The 20129-nt window shown below is 64.4% G+C and overlaps 4 protein-coding genes across 14 annotated transcripts in view; 2 read left to right on the top strand and 2 right to left on the bottom strand.

Moving 5' to 3' along the window:
* Positions 1 to 10327, top strand: part of SMG5 (SMG5 nonsense mediated mRNA decay factor) — a 26283-nt gene extending 15956 nt beyond the window's left edge. For 3 of the 4 annotated variants that reach the window (XM_044915876.1, XM_044915875.1, XM_021682096.2), the window contains 9 exons: positions 650 to 725; positions 1331 to 1506; positions 2315 to 2473; positions 5991 to 6050; positions 6504 to 6663; positions 7102 to 7192; positions 7973 to 8047; positions 8463 to 8601; positions 8711 to 10327. In XM_044915876.1, the coding sequence (XP_044771811.1) occupies positions 650 to 725; positions 1331 to 1506; positions 2315 to 2473; positions 5991 to 6050; positions 6504 to 6663; positions 7102 to 7192; positions 7973 to 8047; positions 8463 to 8601; positions 8711 to 8794 (1020 nt within the window). In that variant the 3' untranslated portion in view covers positions 8795 to 10327. The remainder of the gene's footprint in view (positions 1 to 649; positions 726 to 1330; positions 1507 to 2314; positions 2474 to 5990; positions 6051 to 6503; positions 6664 to 7101; positions 7193 to 7972; positions 8048 to 8462; positions 8602 to 8710) is intronic. The other variant, XM_044915877.1, reaches the window with a different exon arrangement.
* Positions 10328 to 10382: 55 nt separating this feature from the next.
* Positions 10383 to 18058, top strand: PAQR6 (progestin and adipoQ receptor family member 6). Of its 3 annotated transcripts, none has more exons than XM_021682099.2 (8): positions 10383 to 10930; positions 12142 to 12219; positions 12668 to 12795; positions 12870 to 13075; positions 13231 to 13357; positions 13718 to 13814; positions 13903 to 14053; positions 17938 to 18058. In XM_021682099.2, the coding sequence occupies exons 1-8, from the start codon at positions 10715 to 10717 to the stop codon at positions 18003 to 18005; spliced, it is 1071 nt and encodes a 356-aa protein (XP_021537774.1). In that variant the 5' UTR covers positions 10383 to 10714; the 3' UTR covers positions 18006 to 18058. The 3 variants fall into 3 exon arrangements, with proteins under 3 accessions (XP_021537774.1, XP_021537773.1, XP_021537772.1); XM_021682098.1 differs by lacking the exon at positions 17938 to 18058 and adding an exon at positions 14325 to 15153 and having other exon boundaries at positions 12142 to 12210; XM_021682097.1 differs by lacking the exon at positions 17938 to 18058 and adding an exon at positions 14325 to 15153.
* LOC110573551 (bone gamma-carboxyglutamate protein) lies at positions 15390 to 17185 on the bottom strand. Its single transcript, XM_021682111.2, has 4 exons — positions 16075 to 17185; positions 15935 to 15973; positions 15760 to 15829; positions 15390 to 15616 (listed from the first exon to the last, which is right to left on the bottom strand). The coding sequence occupies exons 1-4, from the start codon at positions 16136 to 16138 to the stop codon at positions 15487 to 15489; spliced, it is 303 nt and encodes a 100-aa protein (XP_021537786.1). The 5' UTR covers positions 16139 to 17185; the 3' UTR covers positions 15390 to 15486.
* Positions 17311 to 20129, bottom strand: part of LOC110573550 (polyamine-modulated factor 1-like) — a 22731-nt gene continuing 19912 nt past the window's right edge. The window contains exons 3-5 of one of the 6 annotated variants that reach the window (XM_044915873.1): positions 19984 to 19985; positions 18619 to 18721; positions 17311 to 17940 (exon numbers count right to left, since the gene is read on the bottom strand). In XM_044915873.1, the coding sequence (XP_044771808.1) occupies positions 17887 to 17940; positions 18619 to 18721; positions 19984 to 19985 (159 nt within the window). In that variant the 3' untranslated portion in view covers positions 17311 to 17886. Of the gene's footprint in view, positions 17941 to 18378; positions 18815 to 19757; positions 19859 to 19983; positions 19986 to 20129 lie in introns of those variants that run through there. The other 5 variants (XM_044915870.1, XM_021682108.2, XM_044915871.1 and 2 more) reach the window with 5 other exon arrangements.

Raw genomic sequence — 20129 nt, 5'->3', positions numbered from 1 at the left:
GGGGGGGGGGGGGGGGGGGGGGGGGGGGGGGGGGGGGGGGGGGGGCGCAGGCGCCTTCTCGCCAGGTTCAGTCTGTCTTGATCCTTGAGGGCCCGGCGGTTTTTTCCCGTGTTGCTTTATCCCAGGAACACATCTGCTGTGCCGTCGAAGACTCCCCCCTGTAGGTCGCTGTCCTCCCCAGATGAAAGTTGGGGTTAGGGCCAGGCACCCCTTGGGTGTGTGCTTAAGTGTGCTGGCAGCGAGTTACTCAACACCCTTAGTCATCAGGTGTGCTAAAGATGGGGATGTGGGGTCACATTCCCACACAGGTGTCCCAGGATGGGCACACGGAGGGCTGAACAACGGGGAGAAGCCGCCTCCAGCCCTCTAGCTTTTCCCACTCCCAGAATCCAGAGTGTCCTTTCTGTGGCCTCACACCTTCTCCCCATGACCTTGCTGCTGGCGATGAAGGTCAGCCAGGCCCGTGGTTCCCCCTTCATTCCTCGTGGGATTAGCTCCCTGTTTTCCAGGTCTTCCAGGAGTCCCCCCTTGGCCTCTTTAGTTAATTTTTCTATCAGATCGCTCTAGGCCTGTGGCCATAGCCCCTAGACCCCCCAGGTGTCCTGCTTTTCTCGCCCCCCACTCCGCTGAAGGCCTCCCCTCTCCACAGAGCTCTCAAAGTCTGTGGAATCGCCTGTCTGTGTTGCTGAACCTGTTGCCAGCTGCTGGTGAGCTCCAGGAGTCTGGTGAGTGGGTGCCCAGCACCGCCCCCCTTCCCCTTTCCCTCGTGGCCCCACGAAGCCCAGCCCCCTCCCTGGTAACCCAGCCTGGGGAGAAGGAGGTTGATGGGACTCACCCGCCACCCTGACACACAGCAGCCATTGTGGTGTCTGCGTCTCCGGTTTCCCCCAACACTGCCTCACTGTGGGCAGGTGGCCTGGTTGGCCAGGGAGTGTGCTCCCCGGGGAAGGCCATGGGGTGGGCAGGAGCAGAGAGAGGCGAGCCTGAGAGCCAGCCCCGGTTGCTGAGAGTCATCCTGGGCCTCCAGAGCTCACCTCCTCCTGCCACCTGCAGCTGCACCTGTCCTCTGGTTCCCACCTCTGGCCTCACCTGAGAGGTGTGCATGTCCCCCTCCAGAACCTGCCTCGGGTCCACCCTGGTGTCGGGGAGCCTTTCGCATCGGAGCCCATTGCTCCCCATGCCTGCCCTGCTCCCCCAACCCCACCAGCTCTGGTCTCCGCGAGCCGTGTGGGATGGCTCTGTGTGCCCATCTCCCTGTTCTCCCAGGGGAAGGGCTGTGTTCCTCTGGGGGCTCCCATAGGGCAGGTGGTCTCACGCGTCTTCTCTCCAGGCCTGGCCCTGTGTCCCGAGGTCCAAGACCTTCTCGAACGTTGTGAACTGCCTGACCTGCCCTCCAGCCTGCTGCTCCCAGAGGACACGGCCCTTCGTAATCTGCCTCCCCTCCGGGCTGCCCATCGACGCTTTAACTTTGACACGGATCGGTCCCTGCTTAGCACCTTAGAGGAGGTGAGCATGGCGTTTCTGACACCACCAGCTCTGTTGTTAGTCCAGCCGCACAGCGAAGCAGGTGGCCCTCCTGTCCAGACAGGCAGGGTGTCCTCAAGGCTGGGCTGGCCGTGCCTCCTTCGTGAGCCGCGGAGCTTGCTCCCCTTCCCGCGGGCTGCTCCTTTATGGGGTGTCTGCTCGTGGGCTTCCCTCCACCATGTCCACCTTTTGCAGAGGGTGGAATGGGGGGGGCCATTAGGGCTTAGGAGCTGTTCTCATGCTCTTCTCCACTCTGGGTGCAGTGTCCTGTGAGCTGGACAGGAGGCCGTCCGAGAGCTGGAAGGGGGAATGCTGCCCGCCCAGGCCTGTCACCCTTGCGTCTGCCTTCCGGAGCGGGCCGCCTGGGGACGGCAGGGGAAGCGGAGCAGACAGGCTCCCAGTGCCCTCGCCGGCACTCGCATGGGCCTCTTGCTTGCTCCTCTCCAGCCAGAGCACCTTGGCTCTAGTCTGTTTCATATTTAGGGTTCTAGAGGAGATTTTTGTTTGATGGGGAAGAATTGTTTTGCCCACCAAAAAAGTGGCTCAGTTCCCTCGTTTTTCCACGCAAGACCCCAAGGAGGGAGGTGGCGTGAGCGCCCAGGTCCTCCCATTCTCAGCCTGGTGCACTGCCTGTTCTGTCTCCACCTGAGTCCTGGTTCTCTAGTCCTGCCTGGAGTCTCCTTTCCTGGCATCTCGAGGCTCTGGGTCTCGGGGCTCCCCTCTCCCACCCTCCAGACCACTGGCCTTTCCAAGGAGCCCCCGCCTGACCGGCTCCCGCATCCCCTCACAGTCGGTCGTGCGCATTTGCTGCATCCGCAGCTTTGGCCACTTCGTGGCCCGCCTGCAAGGCAGCATCCTGCAGTTCAGCACGGAGGCCGGCATTTTCGTGAGCATCGCCCAGTCGGAGCAGGAGGGCGTGCTGCAGCAGGCCCAGGCGCAGTTCCGCATGGTGAGTCGTCCTGCCTGCCCTCCCTGTGTGCTCCGCTCCCGCCGGGCACGCTGAGAAAGCAAGCCCAAGAGGCCCCTGATGGACCGGGGGCCCCGGATGGAAGAGCGCAGGGATGGGGGCTGCGGGTGGGCCAGCAGACAGGGAGGGAGCGGTGGTTTGAGTAGAGGCAGCGTGGCGCCAGGTCTGTGTCCCAACTGCCTGGGCTTAAGGGCCGTCTCTGCCCCCCCCCCCCCCCGAGTCCGAGCTCCTTACTAAGCCTGTGTCATAGGGTGGTTGTGACGCTAGGAGGAGCGTGTGTGTTGGGCACCGTGCGTGCTCAGCAGGTGCTCCTGGCCCTTCCTCTTTGGGGGCTGCAGACTGGGGGCAGGGGGAGTGGCAGGATCTGGGTATCAGACGCCAGGCAGGATCCTTCCCTCCAGGAGCCCCAGAAAATAGGAGGTGGCCAGGGTTACCTCCTCTCCATTCAGAATCTGGTCCCCACACTGACCAAGCGTCTGCTCTGTGCCGGGCCTGTCTGCTCTGTGGGTACCGGGGTCACAGCAGCAAACAAGATAGTCTCTTGTGGGGCTGACGCTCGGGGAGCAAAGTCCAGGCTCTGCGCTGGGGCCTGCCCCGCTCTGAGCGCGCTGTCCTCCCAGCTGGATGGCAGTATATTCGGGGGGGGCGCGTCTGGCACTGACACGGCCCACATGTCTCTGCAAACGTCCATGGTTCTTCTTCGTCCCAAGCTGCAGGCCTCCCGGCCTCTCTGAGCACCCCCTTCCTGCGGACGTTGCACGTGGCTGGGAAGGAGCACAGGCTCACCAGAAACTCCCTTCTTTGCAATCTTAAAAGCAAGCTCATTTTGTTAAAAAAAAACACCTTTTGTGTTAAGGCTTTTGTTGCTGTTCTGTAGAGGAAAACACATAATTACAAAGGTAATCATGGGGAAATTACACAGCTTTAAAAAGTGGTAGCTTTTGCAGGCATTTCCTTTAGCTTAAAGCTCTAAGACTCTTCCTCAGGGACAGGGAGCACCTGAAAGCCCCTCGCGGGTGGTGCTGGGCCCCGAGGTCACATCGTCTGCTGGGACTGCCCCCTGCACTGCCGAGTGGCACACGTCCACCGCTCATCCCTTAGCAGCAATCGTGGCCATCCCCATATTGACATCTGCCATCACGTATTGAGAGCTTTCTGCGTGCCAAGCCGAGTTGGCCCGGGACAGCTCATTCGACCTTGGGCGCAGCTCTGCGAGGTGCGCTTACCCTCTCCTGCACTCGCCCAGGGCACACAGAACCACGGAAGACAGACTGTCCGTGGCAGAGCCAGGGCTCTGGGATTGGGCAGACTGGCTCTTCTAAGCTGCCGTGGGGCGCGGCTTCTCTGCGGGCCCACTGGGTGCCAGGGGCCGCTGCTCCTGCTTCGGGACGCCGGCATCTGCCCGGGTTAGGGACCCATCTTCCTGTGGTTCCTCAGGTGTTCCCTGAGGACGGCAGAGGCCCACATCTCTGAGCCGCTGGCCCGGGGATGCCAGAGCCCGAGGGTGGTGCGGCTCTGCCCTTCCTGGATCCAGATGGACGCCCGCTCCCCCCCAGCCCCCCAGCAGAGGGGCGTCACAATTCCAATTCTAGCCCGAAAGGCTGCTCCCTGGGCTTGATTCCTACAGACAGCGCTCCCCGTCCTCGCCAGTCCGCCGGCGGGGCCTGCTCGGGTGCCTCCTCCTCTCCTTGCTGCACCCGGGTTTCTCCAAGGGGCCGCTCTGTCATGCAGACTCTGCAGGGACGTAGGTGCATCTTGCACAACCAAGACGTCGGGACGGTGCAGTACTGTTAACCATAGACTTTTTTCAGATTTCACTAGATTTTCCATTGACGTCTGTTTTCTTTTTTGTTTTTTTAAAGATTTTATTTATTTATTAGAGAGAGAGCAGGAGGAAGAGAGAGCACGAGCAGGGGGAGGGGCAGAGGGAGAGGCCAAGCAGGGAGCCCGATGCGGGGCTCGACCCCAGGACCCCGGGACCATGACCTGAGCCGAAGGCAGACGCTTAACTAACGACTGAGCCACCCAGGGGCCCCTAATGTCTGTTTTCTTTCCCAGGCTCTCCCATTATGTTAGGTTGTGTGCCTCCTGGGTCTGCTCTGGGCTGTGACAGTTCCTCAGTTTTCCTTTCGTGACCTTGACACTTCAGAGATTGGTCAATTATTTTGTAGGATGTCGCTCAACCTGGCTTTGTCCAGACATGTCTTGGCCACGTGTTCTCGTGGTTAGAATGTGATTATACATTCAGGCTTAATGTTGTAAAGCACCGCTCTGAGGATGTCCCTTTGCCCATCAGAGAGCCTTCGGTGGCCACCCCCCAGCTGATATTTAAGGATAAGTCCCCATCCTTAATCTCGTCTTTATTTTTTTTTTTTTAATTTTTTTTTTTAAGATTTTATTTATTTGACAGCGAGAGAGGGAACACAAGCAGGGGGAGTGGGAGAGGGAGAAGCAGGCTTCCCGCTGAACAGGGAGCCTGATGTGGGGCTCAATCCCAGGATCCTGGGACCATGACCTGAGCCGAAGGCAGACGCTTAACGACTGAGCCACCCAGGCGCCCCCTTAATCTCATCTTTACACCACATTAGGGAATTTGGGCTTCATCCAGAAGACAGAGGGAAATCATCAGAGGACTTTTTTTTTTTTTTTTTTTAAGATTTTATTTATTTATTTGAGGCAGAGAGAATGAGAGAGAGAGAGCACACGAGAGGGGGGAGGGTCAGAGGGAGAAGCAGACTCCGTGCCGAGCAGGGAGCCCGATGCGGGACTCGATCCAGGGACTCCAGGATCATGACCTGAGCCGAAGGCAGTCGCTTCACCAACTGAGCCACCCAGGCGCCCCATCAGAGGACTTTTAATCGGGGCCACGGTGCACAGCAGATGGCATCTGGTTGCCGGCGGGGAAGGTGGCTGGGGGTAGGGGCGCGGGCCAGGGAGGAGGAGGTGGGAGGAACCACCTTAGGGGGTCACGCGGTGGAGGGGAGCGGAAGGGTGTGAGCGATTTTTAGGCGGTGCGGTCGGCAGGACGGGGAAGCGGTAACGGGGAGCCGTGAGGGAACGGTCACAGCCCGCTTCGCCGCCGCTGCCTCGTACACATGGTGGCTGGTTTCCCACATCCGGGAACCACCAGAAGGGCAGCGGCAAGTTTGGAAGAAGTTGGCAAGTGGGTGGTGATAGAAGGTGGGGTGTGCGGGGACCGCACCGAGCAGAGGGGCAGAGCGGGAAGCCTGACGTGTAGCCAGGCGCTCCTCTGCGAGCGCCTGGGCCAGCGAGAGCTTCAGCGCGGGTCCCAGGTTCTTCTCCGCCAGAGGAGTGGTTTGTCTCCCGAGCCTCCCTCTCCCTCTTTTAGCGCGAGCGAGAGAGCTGACTTCACATGAGGGCTTCCTGTTTCAGACCCTGGGAGTTCTTCTCAGATAATCTGTTATACCTCTTGATCGCTGGGGAAAGGACTGTGGCCCCAGCTCTTGGTCCCAAGCTTAGCATGTGTTTCTCCTCATAGGCACAGGAGGAAGCCCGTCGGAACAGGCTGATGAGAGACATGGCCCAGCTGCGACTTCAGGTGGGCAGTCGGGACCCAGCTGCTCCTGTTCTTGATCTGGTCATTGGCCAGGCCCCAGCAGCAGACCATCCCCTCCAGCCGCTGCCCCCTGCTCTGTTGCACAGCCCCGTTCGGTTCCGCTGCCTCCCCTTCCCCCGTTCCACTGTGCCCCCCCAGCTCTGTTCCGTCTCCCCGCTTCCGTGGTGGCCTTCACTTTAACCGCATCACCTCCCAGAATTCCTTTCCTTGCCCATTTCCTCACTGAGCCTTGATGGCCTCTTTCTGCCTTCTCTGCTGTCTTTCCTTTCTCTTCACCTTCCCTTCTTCCCGCCCCCCTTTCCTCCAAGGCCTTGGTGTAGGGAGCCCCTGCCCCCTTTGCAGCAGGAGATGCCCCATGAGGGCCCCTTTGGGTTCCATCCTCCCCGCCCAGGCTGCAGGGCCCGCGCAGCCCCACACTCTGCCCTCTGTCCTCAGCTCGAGGTCTCTCAGCTGGAAGGGAGCCTGCAGCAGCCCAAGGCGCAGTCGGCAATGTCTCCCTACCTCGTCCCCGACACCCAGGCCCTCTGCCACCACCTCCCGGTCATCCGCCAGCTGGCCACCAGCGGCCGCTTCATTGTCATCATCCCAAGGACGGGTAGGCGTGCTGGGAGGTGGGGCAGGGTGTGGCTAAGAAGAGACTTCGGCTTGCGATGGAGGAGCGCTCATGGGGCCCCAGTTTCCATACCGTGGCCTCGGTCAGGTCCTGCCACCTTTCTAAAGCTCGGTCACTTCATCTGTGGAACGCACGTGACCGTCCCTGTTAAACTCTGACTCGCGAGATGGTTAGAAATGAGAGGAAGATCTAAGCGAACGCACTTGCTCGAGTGCCGGCTCTGCTGCTCGCGGAAGGCCGTGCTTCGGAAGAGCTCTGGGAGCCGCGTAGGAGCCCCGGGCCCTGCTTCTCCTGCAGCGGGGGGCTGGGGGACCCCAGCCCCCCGCTGCAGGAGAGCTCAGCCGCTTCCTGCGGAGCCCTGGGCCACAGCAGCGAGAGCTCACCTGTTGCATCCTTCCCCATCCCCACCTTGTCCTCCAGTGATCGATGGCCTGGACTTGCTGAAGAAGGAACACCCAGGGGCCCGGGATGGGATCCGATACTTGGAGGCAGAGTTTAAGAAAGGAAACAGGTGAGTGTGGGCCTGGCTGGGCCTCTCTCGAGCCCCGGGTCAGGCTCCCCCACAAGAGTGTTTGTCCCTGGCTCCCCACGGGTAAGACACACACTTGCAGAGATGTGATTACAGGTCAGGGTCTCAGGTGTGGATGGAGGGTGGTCACAGGGGACACCGACCTGCTGTCTCTTTGCCTCTGGGGCAGACACGAGGTCAGCATCAGCAGGGAGATGGGGGCAGGACCCTCCTTTCCCCCCAGCTCTGGGCTGTGGGCTCCTTGGCAGGAGTTTCTGCTGTTTTAGGGTCGGGCCGCGTGATCAGGGGTACCGGGGTGCCCTCCCCGTTGCAGCTAGCCAGGGACTGGCAGGTGGTGGCATGTTGGTGCTCAGGCCCACACATGCCCGCCCTCCTGCGCTCCGGGGCTGGGAGAGTAGCGGGCGGCGGGCGCAGTAGAGGGAGAAACTGGCCCTTGCTCCCCGGCTCCCCTGCCGCCTCTGCCCGGCCAGGAAGCCGCACAAAGCCTGCTTGTTTGGACCTTGTCTGCAGAAGCCCTGACTTGAAAAGCATCTGCTGTTTCTCCCTTCTCAGCTCCTCCCCTGGGAGGAACCGAAGGATCGATGTTATCAGGAGGAGGAAAAGCGAGCTGGGCTCAGTGGCCAGGAAGCTCCTTTGAAATGGCTCCCAACAGAGCTGTGATGGGAGAGACTGGGCCCCCTCCCCTGGGCCACAGCGAGGTGCTTTGTGGGAGCCGCTCCGCCTCCTCTGACCGCCCCCCCCGCCCCGCTGTCTCCCTCGCAGGTATATTCGCTGCCAGAAAGAGGTGGGAAAGAGCTTCGAGCGGCATAAGCTGAAGAGGCAGGATGCAGACGCCTGGTAAAATGCCAGCCCCGTGCTCCTAGAACCTCAGCTAGGCTGTCCGCCTCGCTCCTCTCCGACCTCTCCCCGGGCCAGATGGTCCTGCAGCAGCTAGAGGGACCAGCCTGGTCACGCTCAGCCCGCCAGGGCGTCCTGCGCCTGTCCCCTGCGGGGCGGGAGAAGGGGCTCTAGCCCCGGAGCCCCGGAGCCCCGGAGCCCCTGTGGCCCTGAGATGCCAGGGCTTGGTGTCCCCGCTCAGTGTCCCTCTGCCCACTCCCTGAGGACACCCTCCAGAACCACTGCCCTGGCCGCCTGGTTTCTCCTGCTCGCTCTCCTGCTGCCCTCCCTGTCCCCAGCTTCCCCTGGGCCCTGGGGATCCTGGCGTCCGGGCTGCGCTCATGCTGGGGCTTGGCCCACCTCCTCTTCCTACCAGGACTCTCTATAAGATCCTGGACAGCTGCAAACAGTTGACTCTGGCCCAGGGGGCAGGTGAGGAGGACCCGAGCGGCATGGTGACCATCGTCACAGGCCTTCCACTGGACAGCCCCGGTGCGCTCTCAGGCCCTATGCAGGTAGGTCCGTGAGGTGGGGGGATCGGGGTGAATGGGGAAGAGGTGCCAAAGGGACTCTCTTCTCAGAACACTCCACACACTTGATTTTCTTGCTTCCCCCATCCGTTAGGCAGCTCTGCAGGCCGCCGCACACGCCAGTGTGGACATCAAGAATGTTCTGGACTTCTACAAGCAGTGGAAGGAGATTGGTTGAGACGGACCCCCAGGCCCTGCAGTGGGGCTGCATCCAGATCTCTCCTGCCCTCCCTGGCAGCCAGGACCACCACCTGTAGTCACCCCACCACACGCAGACTCACGCACGCACGCAGGAAGGAAGCCCAGCTGCACACAGGCCGCAGGGAGGGCCCGGGAGCCACAGGGAGGGCCCAGAGCCGGCTGGGAGGGCGGGTCCCCCTGTCGCCAAGACGACGTCAGGAAAGTGGGGGAAGTGCTGGGAGCAGGAGAGGCCTGTGGGCCCCCAGCCAGCCCTTCTGCCTCAGCCCCCTGCTGTCACCAGGGGCAGGTGGCAGGCGTGGGCGTCTGCGTTCCATTGGAGTGGTTTGTGGACCTCTGAGGGGAAGGGACAGCAGAAGGGCCCCCCTTCCTCACTCAAGACGCAGGGTGGTTGGCGTCAGGAGTTGGATCCTCTGGTGCCAGGGGAGGAATTGGGTAACACCGGATGTGTGGGTGGTTCTCTGCAGACCCTTCCCCTCCTGGAGGACCCCCCATCCTCCCCTCCCTTTGCACAGGCGGGGGCAGTTCTGGAGCCATGGGGACTCTTCCAGAAGAGGGGCCTGGAGCTGCTGGCACCAAGAGCAGGGCCAGGGCTCGCCCCCTCCTGCTGCTGTGGGAGCCACGCACCCAGCCGCCCCACTTCTGCCCTCACTCTGCGTCTGCCCAGCTTCCAGGGCACGGAGCAGGCCCCTCTTGACGGCAGGCTGGCCCCGTGGGCCAGCGAGGGTCCCGGGCCCACCAGCCCCACAGTCGTGATCTGTGCAGGGGGCGGGGTGCGATGCCAGGAAGGGGAGGGGGTGCGGTGCCAGGCCACCAGCCCCCTGACGGTCTGGGAGAGGCCTGCGTGGAGGTGGGCCGCAGAGAGGGGGGGCCCGTCGAGCTGCCTGGTCGGGGGCCTGCTGTCCTGCTGGGGCTGAGCATGGGGCTCGCTTGCTCGTGGCCGGTGGCGAGGTGAATGTGGGAGCCGAGATCATGAATCGCTCAGGGCAGGCCGTGGGGGAGGCTCTGGCCAGGGACGCCTCGGCCCCTTGCCCTGGGGCTGGCCAGGAGCTCGTGGGAGGGGGCGGCGGGGCTCGGCTCTGCTGCCCCCACCCCAGCGCTAGCCTAGCTTCCCAGGCTGTTCTCAGAGGAAAGCAGGCTTCTTGCCTCCTTCCTCTAAGACAGCAAGTCTGGGACGACCTGGGGGCAGTGGGGTCACCCCGACTCCCAGTCCCTGGCAGAGACTGAGACTAAAGCATCACTTAATAAAGATCCCTCGAAGCCCACCCCGTCTCCTGGTGCCGTTCTGTCCAGTTGTACTGGGATGTGGGCGCTTTCTTGCTGAAACGGCGTCTCGGGAAGGTTTCTCCGAGGCGACCCCTCGACGCAAGCCAGCAACTCGGGCGGGAGCTCTGGGGCTGGTTGTGTGGGCGGCACGCTCGCCTGCGCTGGCCCTGTGAGCAGCTTCGTAGGGGCGCTGGGTGCCAGCTCGGGGAAGACTGGAGCTCTTCCTCCGGGGGCCGTGGGCGGGAGCCTGGAGACCAGCCTCTGGAGCCTTGGCCCCCGTCCCCCTGCCAGGACCAGCTCGTCCAGTGTGTCGGGGTGAACAGGCACCTGGCTTCCCCGGTGCTTCAACCAGCACCTCCTGAAGGCCTTCGCTCTGGAGTCTGCCCAGCACTGGGCGCTAAGAGGCACCGAAGCCCAGGGAGAGGGGCCTTCGGAGGTCACAAGTCGGGACTTGGATTCCTGTGCCCAGCCTAAGGCAGAGCCCCCCGCTCCTGGCAGGAGCTGACCCCTCCGGCAGCCTGGCCTGCGGGGGGCTCGGCGTCGCCCTGCCTGTTGTAGCCAGTCTGATGTCCGTGGGCTTGGGTCAAGCTGGAGGGGCTGGCTGTGTGCAGGAGGCCGAGTGAGCTGCCTGCTAATGGGGCTGGGCCACCCCACGCTGCGCCCTGGGGGCTGGACAAGGCTGGGATTGTTCCCCGGCTCCCCTTTGTCTCACTCCCCGCCCGGGCCAGGCCTGCCTGCCCGCCCACCACTCTCTCCCTCCCCGCAGCCTGGCTGGCTGGAGCCTGGGACTCTGCCGGAGGAGCCCTGGGCCTGCCGACCCACCGGCTTAGGAGCGCCCACCAAGCTCTGGGTAAGGCAGCTCAGCTGGGGCATGACGCCTGCCCTGGGGGACCCGAAGTAAAGCGCCTGCTCCAGCCCCCTCCTCTGTTCCCATGGCCACAGCACACAGCCCTGCGGAGACCCTAAGCCCTGCCGCTAAGGGAAGGGACCCTGAGGGGAGCTAGGCCCCAGCTGCCCCAGGGAGGTGGGCAGCACGCAGGATGGGTCAGACCAGCCCCATCCCACTCGTGGGAGGGGCGGGGATACCCGGGAGGCCTCGGCTCAAAGCTCAGCTGGGGCCCAGGGACAGGAGACCGGGGTCCGCCCCTGCCCAGCAGGGCCGCCAGCACCCAGCTCCGAGGCGGAGAGGGCCTGGCAGGAGCAGAGGCTTGGGGGGCCCGCCCGCGGAGTGAGGTTCCCAGTGGGCGGCACACACGCAGACCGCCACCGGGGGAGGCAGGAAGACGGGCGGGGCCGGGCTGTATTGTTGCCGCGCGGTTTGGGCCGGGAGGGGGAGGGTCTTATTCTCCCTCCCCGGGGGCGGCTCCACCCGCCCGGCTGGCCCAGCCCCTCCACTGGTGCCAAGGAATGTGCCTGGGAGGGGCGGGCGGGGCAGCGGAGCCGCGGCCGCCGGGAGGCAGCGCACAGGTCTGGAGCTGAGGGGTACGGGGCTCAGGAGGGTCGGGGACCCCCGGGGCACATGAGAAGTCCTCAGAGAAGAGCCAGACACCCCGCTAATTCGTTGCCCCTCCCACAGCCATCTGGCCTCTCCAGGAGTTCTCGGCAGCACCGTCCGCTGGCTGTGCTCAGCCCCGGCTCTGTGGGCCAAGGGGCGTTCTGGTGGGGGGCAGGGGGTGCGTGAGCGCTCTCTGCACTGACCTCCCTGGCTCAGGCTTCCCCGGAGACAGAAACTGGGGGCTGGGGACCCGGGTCCAGGGTCTGGGGCTACTAACCGAGGCCGCCTTCGAGCTGGGGAGCCCCCTGCACTCAGTCCGTCCTGGGCTGAAGCTAAGCAGCCCCTGGGGACCGGGGGCTGGGGGGGGCGGTGCTGAATACTCCAGGCTGGGATGGAGAGGGGGTCACGTGGTACGAGGACGGGGAAGCCAGCTCCCACCCACTCGTACACGTGCGGGCACATACCACCCTGGGTCCCCGTGACCAGGCCCGGCCTGGACCAGGGTGAGAAGGGGCCTGTGGATGGGGACAGATACCTGATGCCCTCACTCCGCACTTTGTCTCTAGGTCACAGTGCGGAGGTGCCGGGCCACCATGCTCAGTCTCAAGCTGCCCCAACTCCTTCGAGTCCACCAGGTCCCTCGGGTGAGGGGCTTGACCCACCAACTCCCACTCGCCAGGCTACTGACTGGGGCAGAGGCTCTTCCCTTTGAGCAGTTGGGCATGGGTGAGGGGGGCTCCTCCCTGCAGGCCGTCTTATCCCTGCCAGCCCTCTGCTCTCTAAGGAACCTGCTGGCCACCCCTCCCTAGAGCCCAGAATGCTCCTCCACCCAGAGTCCCCTTCTTCCCGGGCGCCCCAGCCCATCCCTCCTCTCTGGTCCCCTTCCCGCTGCCTGCTCGCTTTCTCCTCTGCTCTCTGGGCATTTGGGACCTGCGGTGAGATGGGGGTCGGATTTGGTTTGGCTTTGGGGCCGTGGTGACCTCCAGCCCGTTCTCTTCGACGCCGCTTGCAGAGATCTCTCCCGGGGAGGAAGGAGCGGGCCCAGTGACGCCCCTCCTGTGTCCACCCCCGCCCCCGCCCCGCCATGCACAGGTGTTCTGGGAAGACGGCATCATGTCTGGCTACCGCCGCCCCACCAGCTCGGCCCGGGACTGTGTCCTCAGCTCCTTCCAGATGACCAACGAGACGGTCAACATCTGGACTCACTTCCTGCCCACCTGGTGAGCGGCGCCCCGAGGGGGTCCTCGGCGGGCGGGGGCGGTGGGCGGCGGGCCTGAGCTCCTGCCCGCCGCAGGTACTTCGTGTGGCGCCTGCTGGCGCTGGCGGGGGGCCCGGGCTTCCGGGCGGAGCCCTACCACCGGCCGCTGCTCGTCTTCCTGCTGCCCGCCTGCCTCTACCCCTTCGCGTCGTGCTGTGCGCACACCTTCAGCTCCATGTCGCCCCGCGCGCGCCACATCTGCTACTTCCTGGACTACGGCGCGCTCAGCCTCTACAGCCTGGGTGAGCCCCGCGGGGCCGGGGCGGGGCCGGAGCGTTCGGGGGCGGGGCCGGGCCGGCCGCTCCGGGGGCGGGGCGGGGGCGGGCCCCGGGTGCTGGGGGCGGGGCCGGGCGCGCCCTTGGGAGCCTCGGCTCCAGCCCCGCCCCTTCCTCCCCAGGCTGCGCCTTCCCCTACGCCGCCTACTCCATGCCGGCCTCCTGGCTGCACAGCCGCCTGCACCAGCTCTTTGTGCCTGCCGCCGCACTCAATTCCTTCCTGTGCACCGGCCTCTCCTGCTACTCCCGGTGGGTGCTCCGCCAGTGCGGAAGGGGAAGGCGGAGGGACGGGACAGGGCACCCCCCAGACGCGCCGCCGGCTCTGGACCATTAGCAACAATGGCCCGGCTTATTGAGGGCTCACCGGGTGTCGCTCCTGCGGGCCAGCACCAAACCTGCGCTGTCTCCTTGAACTCTCTCAGCCACCCCGGAGGGGGCAGGTGTCTACCCCCCTCACAGACGTGGCCATTTCCAGAGGGGTCACATGCCCTAAGGGCTTTCACAGCCACTAGGCTACAGTGACATTCCATCTTGGCCAAAGGACCCCTGACCTTCGGTGACCACCCCCCGAGAAAGGATGGTGAGCAGCCTTTCCCTCCCGCCTCCCAGGTTCCCGGAGCTAGAAAGCCCTGCGCTCAGTAAAGTCCTCCGCACGACTGCCTTCGCCTATCCCTTCCTGTTCGACAACCTCCCCCTCTTCTACCGGGTAAGGGAGGCTGGGGTCCTGCCCTCCCCGCGCCCCAGACCCTCACCCCCAGAGGCCCTCCCCACCAGCTCTGCTTGTCCTCTGCCAGCTTGGACTGTGCTGGGACAGGGGCCCCAGCTGTGGGCAGGAGGCGCTGAGCGCCGACCACAGCTACCATCTCCTCTGTGCGCTGCTCACTGGCTTCCTCTTCGCCTCCCACCTGCCCGAGCGGCTGGCCCCAGGGCGCTTTGACTACATCGGTGAGAGCTCGAAAGTGGTCCCCATCCAGGAAGGGGTGAGGGGACACAGCGTCCTAGAGCACAGAGTGAACAGAGTAATGGGGTATCACGGCCAGGGAGAGTGCCCGCGGTCCAGGCTCCCCCGCTCCTCAGATAACGAACTGGTAGCTTGGGTACCGGGGGCCTTGCAGGTTCTCTTATTCCCAGTTCAGGGGGCAGCCCGCCCCGACGACGAAGTAGGGCAGCCGTGGGAACGGGGTCCATGCCCTAAGCCGCCCGCCCCCCGCAACAGGCCACAGCCACCAGCTCTTCCACATCTGTGCTGTGCTGGGCACCCACTTCCAGCTGGAGGCAGTGCTCGCTGACATGGGGTCTCGCCGAGCCTGGCTGGCCACGCAGGAACCCCCCCTGGGCCTGGCGGGCACAGTGGCCACGCTGGGCCTGGCGGTGGCCGGGAACCTGCTCATCATTGCTGCCTTCACAAGCTCCCTGTTTCGGGCCCCCAGCACCTGCCCCCTGCTGCACGGCGGCCCCCTGGAGGGGGGTATGAAGGCCAGACAGCAGTGAGGCCCCGTCTCTGAGCCTGCCCTGGGGGAAGGCAGAGGCCAGGCCCCGGTGCTGGGGAGGAGCCCCGACTTGGGCCTGACGGAGGTGGGGCACATCGGAGCCTGGAGCCAAGAGTGGCTGCGGAGAGAGAGCAGAGGAGAGGAGGGGGCAGGGGTGGTGCTGGCAGCAAGCAGGAGGGTCGGCAAGGGTGCGCTCAGGGGGGCCGGGGCAAGTGCTGAGGGTCTGAGAGGGGCAGCGCATGTGTCCAGGCTGGAGCTGGGGACAGGGCGGTGCCGGGGTCCTCACACCTGCTCCTGTTCCTGCCTGCAAGTCTCTGCCAAGCCCAGGGGAGCTCTAACACGACTAACCTAGGCCCACCCCGCGTGCTCGTGCGACAGGCCTGGAGACCCACGGTTGCCCTCGCCTCCCAAGCCGGGCAGCACCACCTCCTGACAGCTCTCAGCCCACGGGCAAGAGTCTGTCTGCCCTGCTCACAGCTGTGTGCTCAAGGTGTCCAGGCCTTTGGGTCTCCGTGGGTGTCCTGGATGGTGCGGTGGGCTGGGTGGGGGGAGGGGTGCTGGGCTAGAGGGGGAACCCTAATAATTAGACTTTTAGGAAGCTCCTTTCGATGCTTCCAGATGAGGCGGGTACAAATAAATCAGTCGACAGCAGATTTGGGGAAGTACTTTCTGAGACTGAAGAGGGTACACCTCCTCTCCACTCCCATCCACCGCCCCCAAACTCCACAGATGGACAAAGACTCGCAGCCCCACCAATTCCTCTTCCGGAGTTTATTCTGGAGCAGCTGGGATGATGGGGACCCCACACTTGCGGGGCAGGGGGGCCGGGGAGAGGGGAGGGGAGCCGGGGTGGGGGCGCTGCCAGCCAGGCCAGCGGGGCTGCCCGCTCTAGACTGTGCCATAGAAGCGCTGGTAAGCGTCCTGGAAGCCGATGTGGTCAGCCAGCTCGTCACAGTGGGGGTTGAGCTCGCAGACTTCCCTCTTGGGCTCCAGGGAATCCGGGTAGGGGGCTGGGGCTCTGACACGCCAAGAGCGCGCCATCAGCCTCCACGACAAATGCCTGCCCCCTCCTCCCACGGCCCTGGGGGGTCCGCGGAGCCCTGGGCAGGGGGCTGCCCTCTCCCCGCCCATCCCCCAGGCTGGGCCCTGGAGAGCACTCACCCCAGCCAGGAGTCCAGGTAACGCCGGAGCCTCCTCACCACCTCGCTGCCCTCCTGCTTGGACACGAAGGCTGTGGAGCAGAAAGGCAGGATCAGGTGGCTCAGGGCCTGGGAAGCACGGCGGGCAGCCCCGTGGAGTGATGCGCGTCCGCCCCCCACCAGGCCCTGCCTCATACCTGCACCTCTGCGGGACTCTGCACCGCTGGGCTTCGCATCTGCAAAGGAGAGGGCCCGGTTCACCCCTGCTCGTCCCTGGGGCTCCCCCACCAGGACAGAGCCTGCAGGAGGGTGGCTGGACCAGAGGCGGGGCACTCACCTGCTGCGCCAGCTAGGCAGAGTGCGACCAGGGCCAGTAGGGCGAGGACGGTCACGGGCCTCATGGCGGGTGTGTCCTGTCTGTCCGTGTCTGGGAGCGGCTGCCGGGCTGCTGCTGGGCCTCAGCTGGTCTGATTCTGGCCCTGCGGCCAGCACCCTTTATACTCTGGGTTGTGCCCTGGAGGCGGGGGGGGGGCACCCACCATGTTGTAGGTGGGTCACGGGAGGATCTGCCAGGGCTATTTGGAAGTCATCCACCCCAGGTCTGAAGGCCAAACCCCAAAGGATGTTGTGGTTGGAACTAGAGCTGCCTGGGCAGGCCCAGCCCCTCCCCAAGGGGTGCACCCCAAGTCCTCAGCTCCAGTCTGAGTTTGAGCATCAGCAGGGCAGGCCGGGAGAGGCGGGAGGGGAGCCTGGGGAGAAAGGGGGCTCCAGGTCTAAAACAGACTCCAGTAGAGCTGGGCTGCCTCTGGAAAGCTGTGATTTGCACTGCTGGCCCCAAGGGCAGGAGCCAAACCACAGGGAGGGAGGGGCCCGAGGCAGCGATGCCCTGGTTCACCCGGAGGCAGAGGTGCCCTGCCCCTGCGGCCAGCAACGCCCAGTAACAGCAGGCCAGGGACCCGAAACCGTTGAGGTGGGCTGTCAGATAAAGACAGCTCTTCTGTTCAGGGCAGTGGGGACCCTCTCCCAGCGCCCCTCGTAGGGGGAGAGCAGAGCCTGTGAGGAGCCGGTAGACGGAGCGCACCTCTGACCCTCTGACCCTCCTCCTGCCCTGACGGCCTCCTCAAGGTTAACAACTGTGCGGGCCTATCAAGACACGGACGTCCAGTCTGAAAAACCCCATCCCAGCACAGCTGAGGGCCACGCCCACTCAGCCCCGCCTGGAGGGAGGATGTCCTCGAGCCCAGCCTCACTGCCCACCCCATGGCCTGCAGCCGGGCACGAGGGGGGTCTCCCGTGTGAATGCTGCGGCCCCACTGGGCTCAGTGTCCCCAGTGCCCCCAGACAGACCCAACCAAGCCTCCCCAGGGTGAGGCCCTCTCCACGGAAAACAGTTTTGCGCCCCGCGTGTACCCATCCACTTCACCGGCCGGTCAGAGGAAGCGCCCATCTGCCTGTGTGTGCATGTGCTCACCACGCGCAACACTGAGGGAGGCCCGCCCGGGGCTTTCTCACAATGAACCCGAGTGGCAAAGAGAAGGGTGGAACCCAGGGGTCCTGGTCTCCATGCCGAGGGGCTCGCTGCCCCCCTGCACGTGATGGTCAGGTGCGCCCCCACCAGCCCACCCCAGCCTGGAGGCTCCCAGAGCAGCGCTGGGGCCTGGCGGGGGGCCCTGGCCCAGGAGAGGCTGGAGAGGCCGAGCAGAGGAAGCATCCTCACAGATTACAGTGGAGGAAGTGGAGGAAGTTTATTTATGGATGTGGGGAGAACATGGCACGGTCCCTTGGGCTGACTGGCAAGGGGGCAATTGGGGCAGACCGAACACAGACTCCCCGAGCCAGGTCCGGGGGCGCTCAGGAACGGGCGGGGCGGCCGGCTGGCCCCGACCTGGAGGACAGAGAGCCCGGTGCCTGATTCCCAGCACGGGAGCTGGCCAACAGTCCTCAAGTTAGAAGAAAACAGGGAAGGGTCTGAAAGGGGTGAGGGGCTGTGTGTGTGACCCCAAGGGAGCCCCAAAGCAGGAGGGACGGTCAGGCCTCATCCTGCAGCTCATTCCATCCCCGCTCAGGGACTGGGCATGATTTCAGTGGTTGTCAGAGGCAGCTCGCCCAGGCCCTCGAGCTCGACTGCCCCGGTCCGGCCGCCACCTCCTCACTCGGGCTCCCCCAGCACACCCACCAGCTCCTTCTGTTCTCTGTGCAGGGCCTGGAAGCAGGAGGAGGGGACAAACGACACGAGAAAACCCAAGTCTTTCCTTCCACTCGGCTTGACTCCAGGCCTCCTTCCCCCAGGACGACACGGAAGGAGTAGGTGCCTGCTGCCCAGTGCCCCAGAGCCAGGGAGGGGGTGAGGACAAGAAGGAAGAGAGCCACTGGGCCTGCTCCTGCGGCCGGCTCTCCAAGGCTCGGGGACCCGGGAGCCAGGGATTTGGGGACCCACTGCTGTGAGGAACAGGAAGGCCTGTCCCAGGAAGGGAACCACCAAGTGGTTATAAGTAAACACAAGCTGGCCATCTGGATGGCGGAGCGAGCCCAACGCAGTGCAGCCACTCGAGCCCTGCCCACAGCCCTGGACTGGAGCCACTTTTTGAGAGAGAGGGAGAGAGGGCGAGCAGAGAGAGAGTGAAAGGGGGAATCTCAAGCAGACTCCCCGCCGAGTGCAGGGCCGACGTGGGGCTCGATCTCATGACCCTGAGATCACCACCTGAGCCGAAACTGAATCGGACACTCAACCGGCTGCCCCCACCCCGGGCGCCCCCTAATGTGCACGTTTTAAAGCTCCTGGGGATCGGTCACGTGGAGAACCCCACGGCCACGGAGCGCTAGCCCTGACTAACAGGAGGAGCCGGTCCCCTGGGCTGGGGACCAGGCCTGGGACACTCACCTGCCAGGCCTGCTGCCGCGCCTTGCCCTCCCGCTGCAGCTCCTGCACCCGCCCCCGCCCGGCCCGGACGGCCTCGGCCAGCTGCCTGTTTTCGGCCTCCTGTCTGTGCACACGGCGCTGCAGGGCGTCCCGCTGCTGCAGGAAGTAGGGCATCAGGGCGCTGCGCACGTCTTCTTCCGGGATCCCGCTGGGGCGCCTGCGATCCCACCGGGGCCAGTGGACGGGGTGGGGAGGACGTGTGTGGGTGAGGCTGCCGTGGCCTCCCACCTGCGGCCTCTAGCGGGGCGGGCTTCCACTGGCACGCACCGGCTGGCACTCAGCTCGGCGCCCAGGGACCCCCTCTGCCCGCTCTCCCCGCCCACGTCTGCGCCGCCCCCATGTCTAGCGCTCCAGGACGGGAGGCGACCTTCCAGCTACCGCCTCTGTCCGTGGGACCCCGCGCACCCGCTCCTCAGTGAGCCGGAGCCTAGGGGACCCGGAGGGGCCCCAGCAAGTGCTGGCTAACGTGGGAAGATAAGGCGGGCGGGTCTGGAGGCAAGAGGATGGGGGTCCTGAAAGCCCAGAGCGAGGGGATGGGTTGGTTCCAGTGGGCAGTGGGGTGGAAGCCACCAGAGGTCCTTTAAAAATTTTGTTTTCAGCTCTAAAACTCATTTCTCTTACGTGTTAAAGTCACAAAACATAAAGAAATTGGAAAGCACGAGAAAGGTGTTTCCTGGCTCTGGCCTCAGACAGTTCAGGTAGGGAGAGTGGGGGGAGGCAGGAGCTCGGCGTGGGACGCCCCAGGCCGCGAGGCTGCCCGCGGGGATGTCAGCCCCAGGGCAGCAGCTCTGGCGGTCTTGTTCACCGCTGAATCCCAGGCATGTAAAACCGTTTGGGGCGTACAGGGTGTCCCCTAAATATTGTTAAATGGACAAGTGAATAAAAACCAGACGCCGGGCCGGCCTGACAGAGACTGCAAATCCGCCCTTCCACCTCCTGCCGACGGGCAGATGGGTCCTGAAATGAGCCCCCTGCAAGGACGGCCCCCCCCAGTCGGCCCCAAGCCCCCGACAGCATGCGCCGGCTACGAGGCTCTCCTTCCCCAGAGGGGAGGACGGGCTTGCTGCGCCCCGAGGCCCGCGCGCGAAGCCACTTCTCACCAGGCCGGCTCCGTGCGGTCTTTGCCTTCTTGTACGATCTTGTCCAAGGAGTTCAAGACCGCTTCCAGGTTCCCCTCCGCTTTGATCTCAGAGATTTCCTCCTGAAGAGCAAGCAGGAAAGAGCTCCAATGACACCAGACAAGCCCACCATGAAAATACGCCAAACCGTGGGCAGGACTCAGTAAGATCTGGGCCAATTTCGGTGTCTTTGTACCAACATTCCAACTTCTCTCCATGCGACTTTAATAACTAAGAACGGGAAGTAGCAAATGGGAAACATTTGAGCAGAGCCTGTGCCCAACACCTTGGGATGCTGCAGCCCCAGGCCCAGCTGCTGGTGCCAGACACGCCCCGGTGCTTCCCGCCCCCCCC

The sequence above is a fragment of the Neomonachus schauinslandi genome, chromosome 6 (assembly GCF_002201575.2).
Source record: "Neomonachus schauinslandi chromosome 6, ASM220157v2, whole genome shotgun sequence".
NCBI lineage: Eukaryota > Metazoa > Chordata > Mammalia > Carnivora > Phocidae > Neomonachus > Neomonachus schauinslandi.
The sequence above is the reverse complement of the archived record's forward strand: the minus strand, read 5'-3'. Positions and strand labels throughout refer to the sequence as shown.

Excerpts from the sequence above, each read along its gene's own strand:
- PAQR6 (XM_021682097.1), top strand. The coding sequence starts at position 10,715 with ATGGGGCTGGGCCACCCCACGCTGCGCCCTGGGGGCTGGACAAGGCTG. Across the intron at positions 12,796-12,869 it reads ACTCACTTCCTGCCCACCTG|GTACTTCGTGTGGCGCCTGC; the intron begins GTGAGCGGCGCC and ends TGCCCGCCGCAG. Across the intron at positions 13,358-13,717 it reads GGCCTCTCCTGCTACTCCCG|GTTCCCGGAGCTAGAAAGCC; the intron begins GTGGGTGCTCCG and ends CCCGCCTCCCAG.
- LOC110573551 (XM_021682111.2), bottom strand. The coding sequence starts at position 16,138 with ATGAGGCCCGTGACCGTCCTCGCCCTACTGGCCCTGGTCGCACTCTGC. Across the intron at positions 15,974-16,074 it reads CTGCCTAGCTGGCGCAGCAG|ATGCGAAGCCCAGCGGTGCA; the intron begins GTGAGTGCCCCG and ends TCTCCTTTGCAG. Across the intron at positions 15,830-15,934 it reads AGAGTCCCGCAGAGGTGCAG|CCTTCGTGTCCAAGCAGGAG; the intron begins GTATGAGGCAGG and ends TCTGCTCCACAG.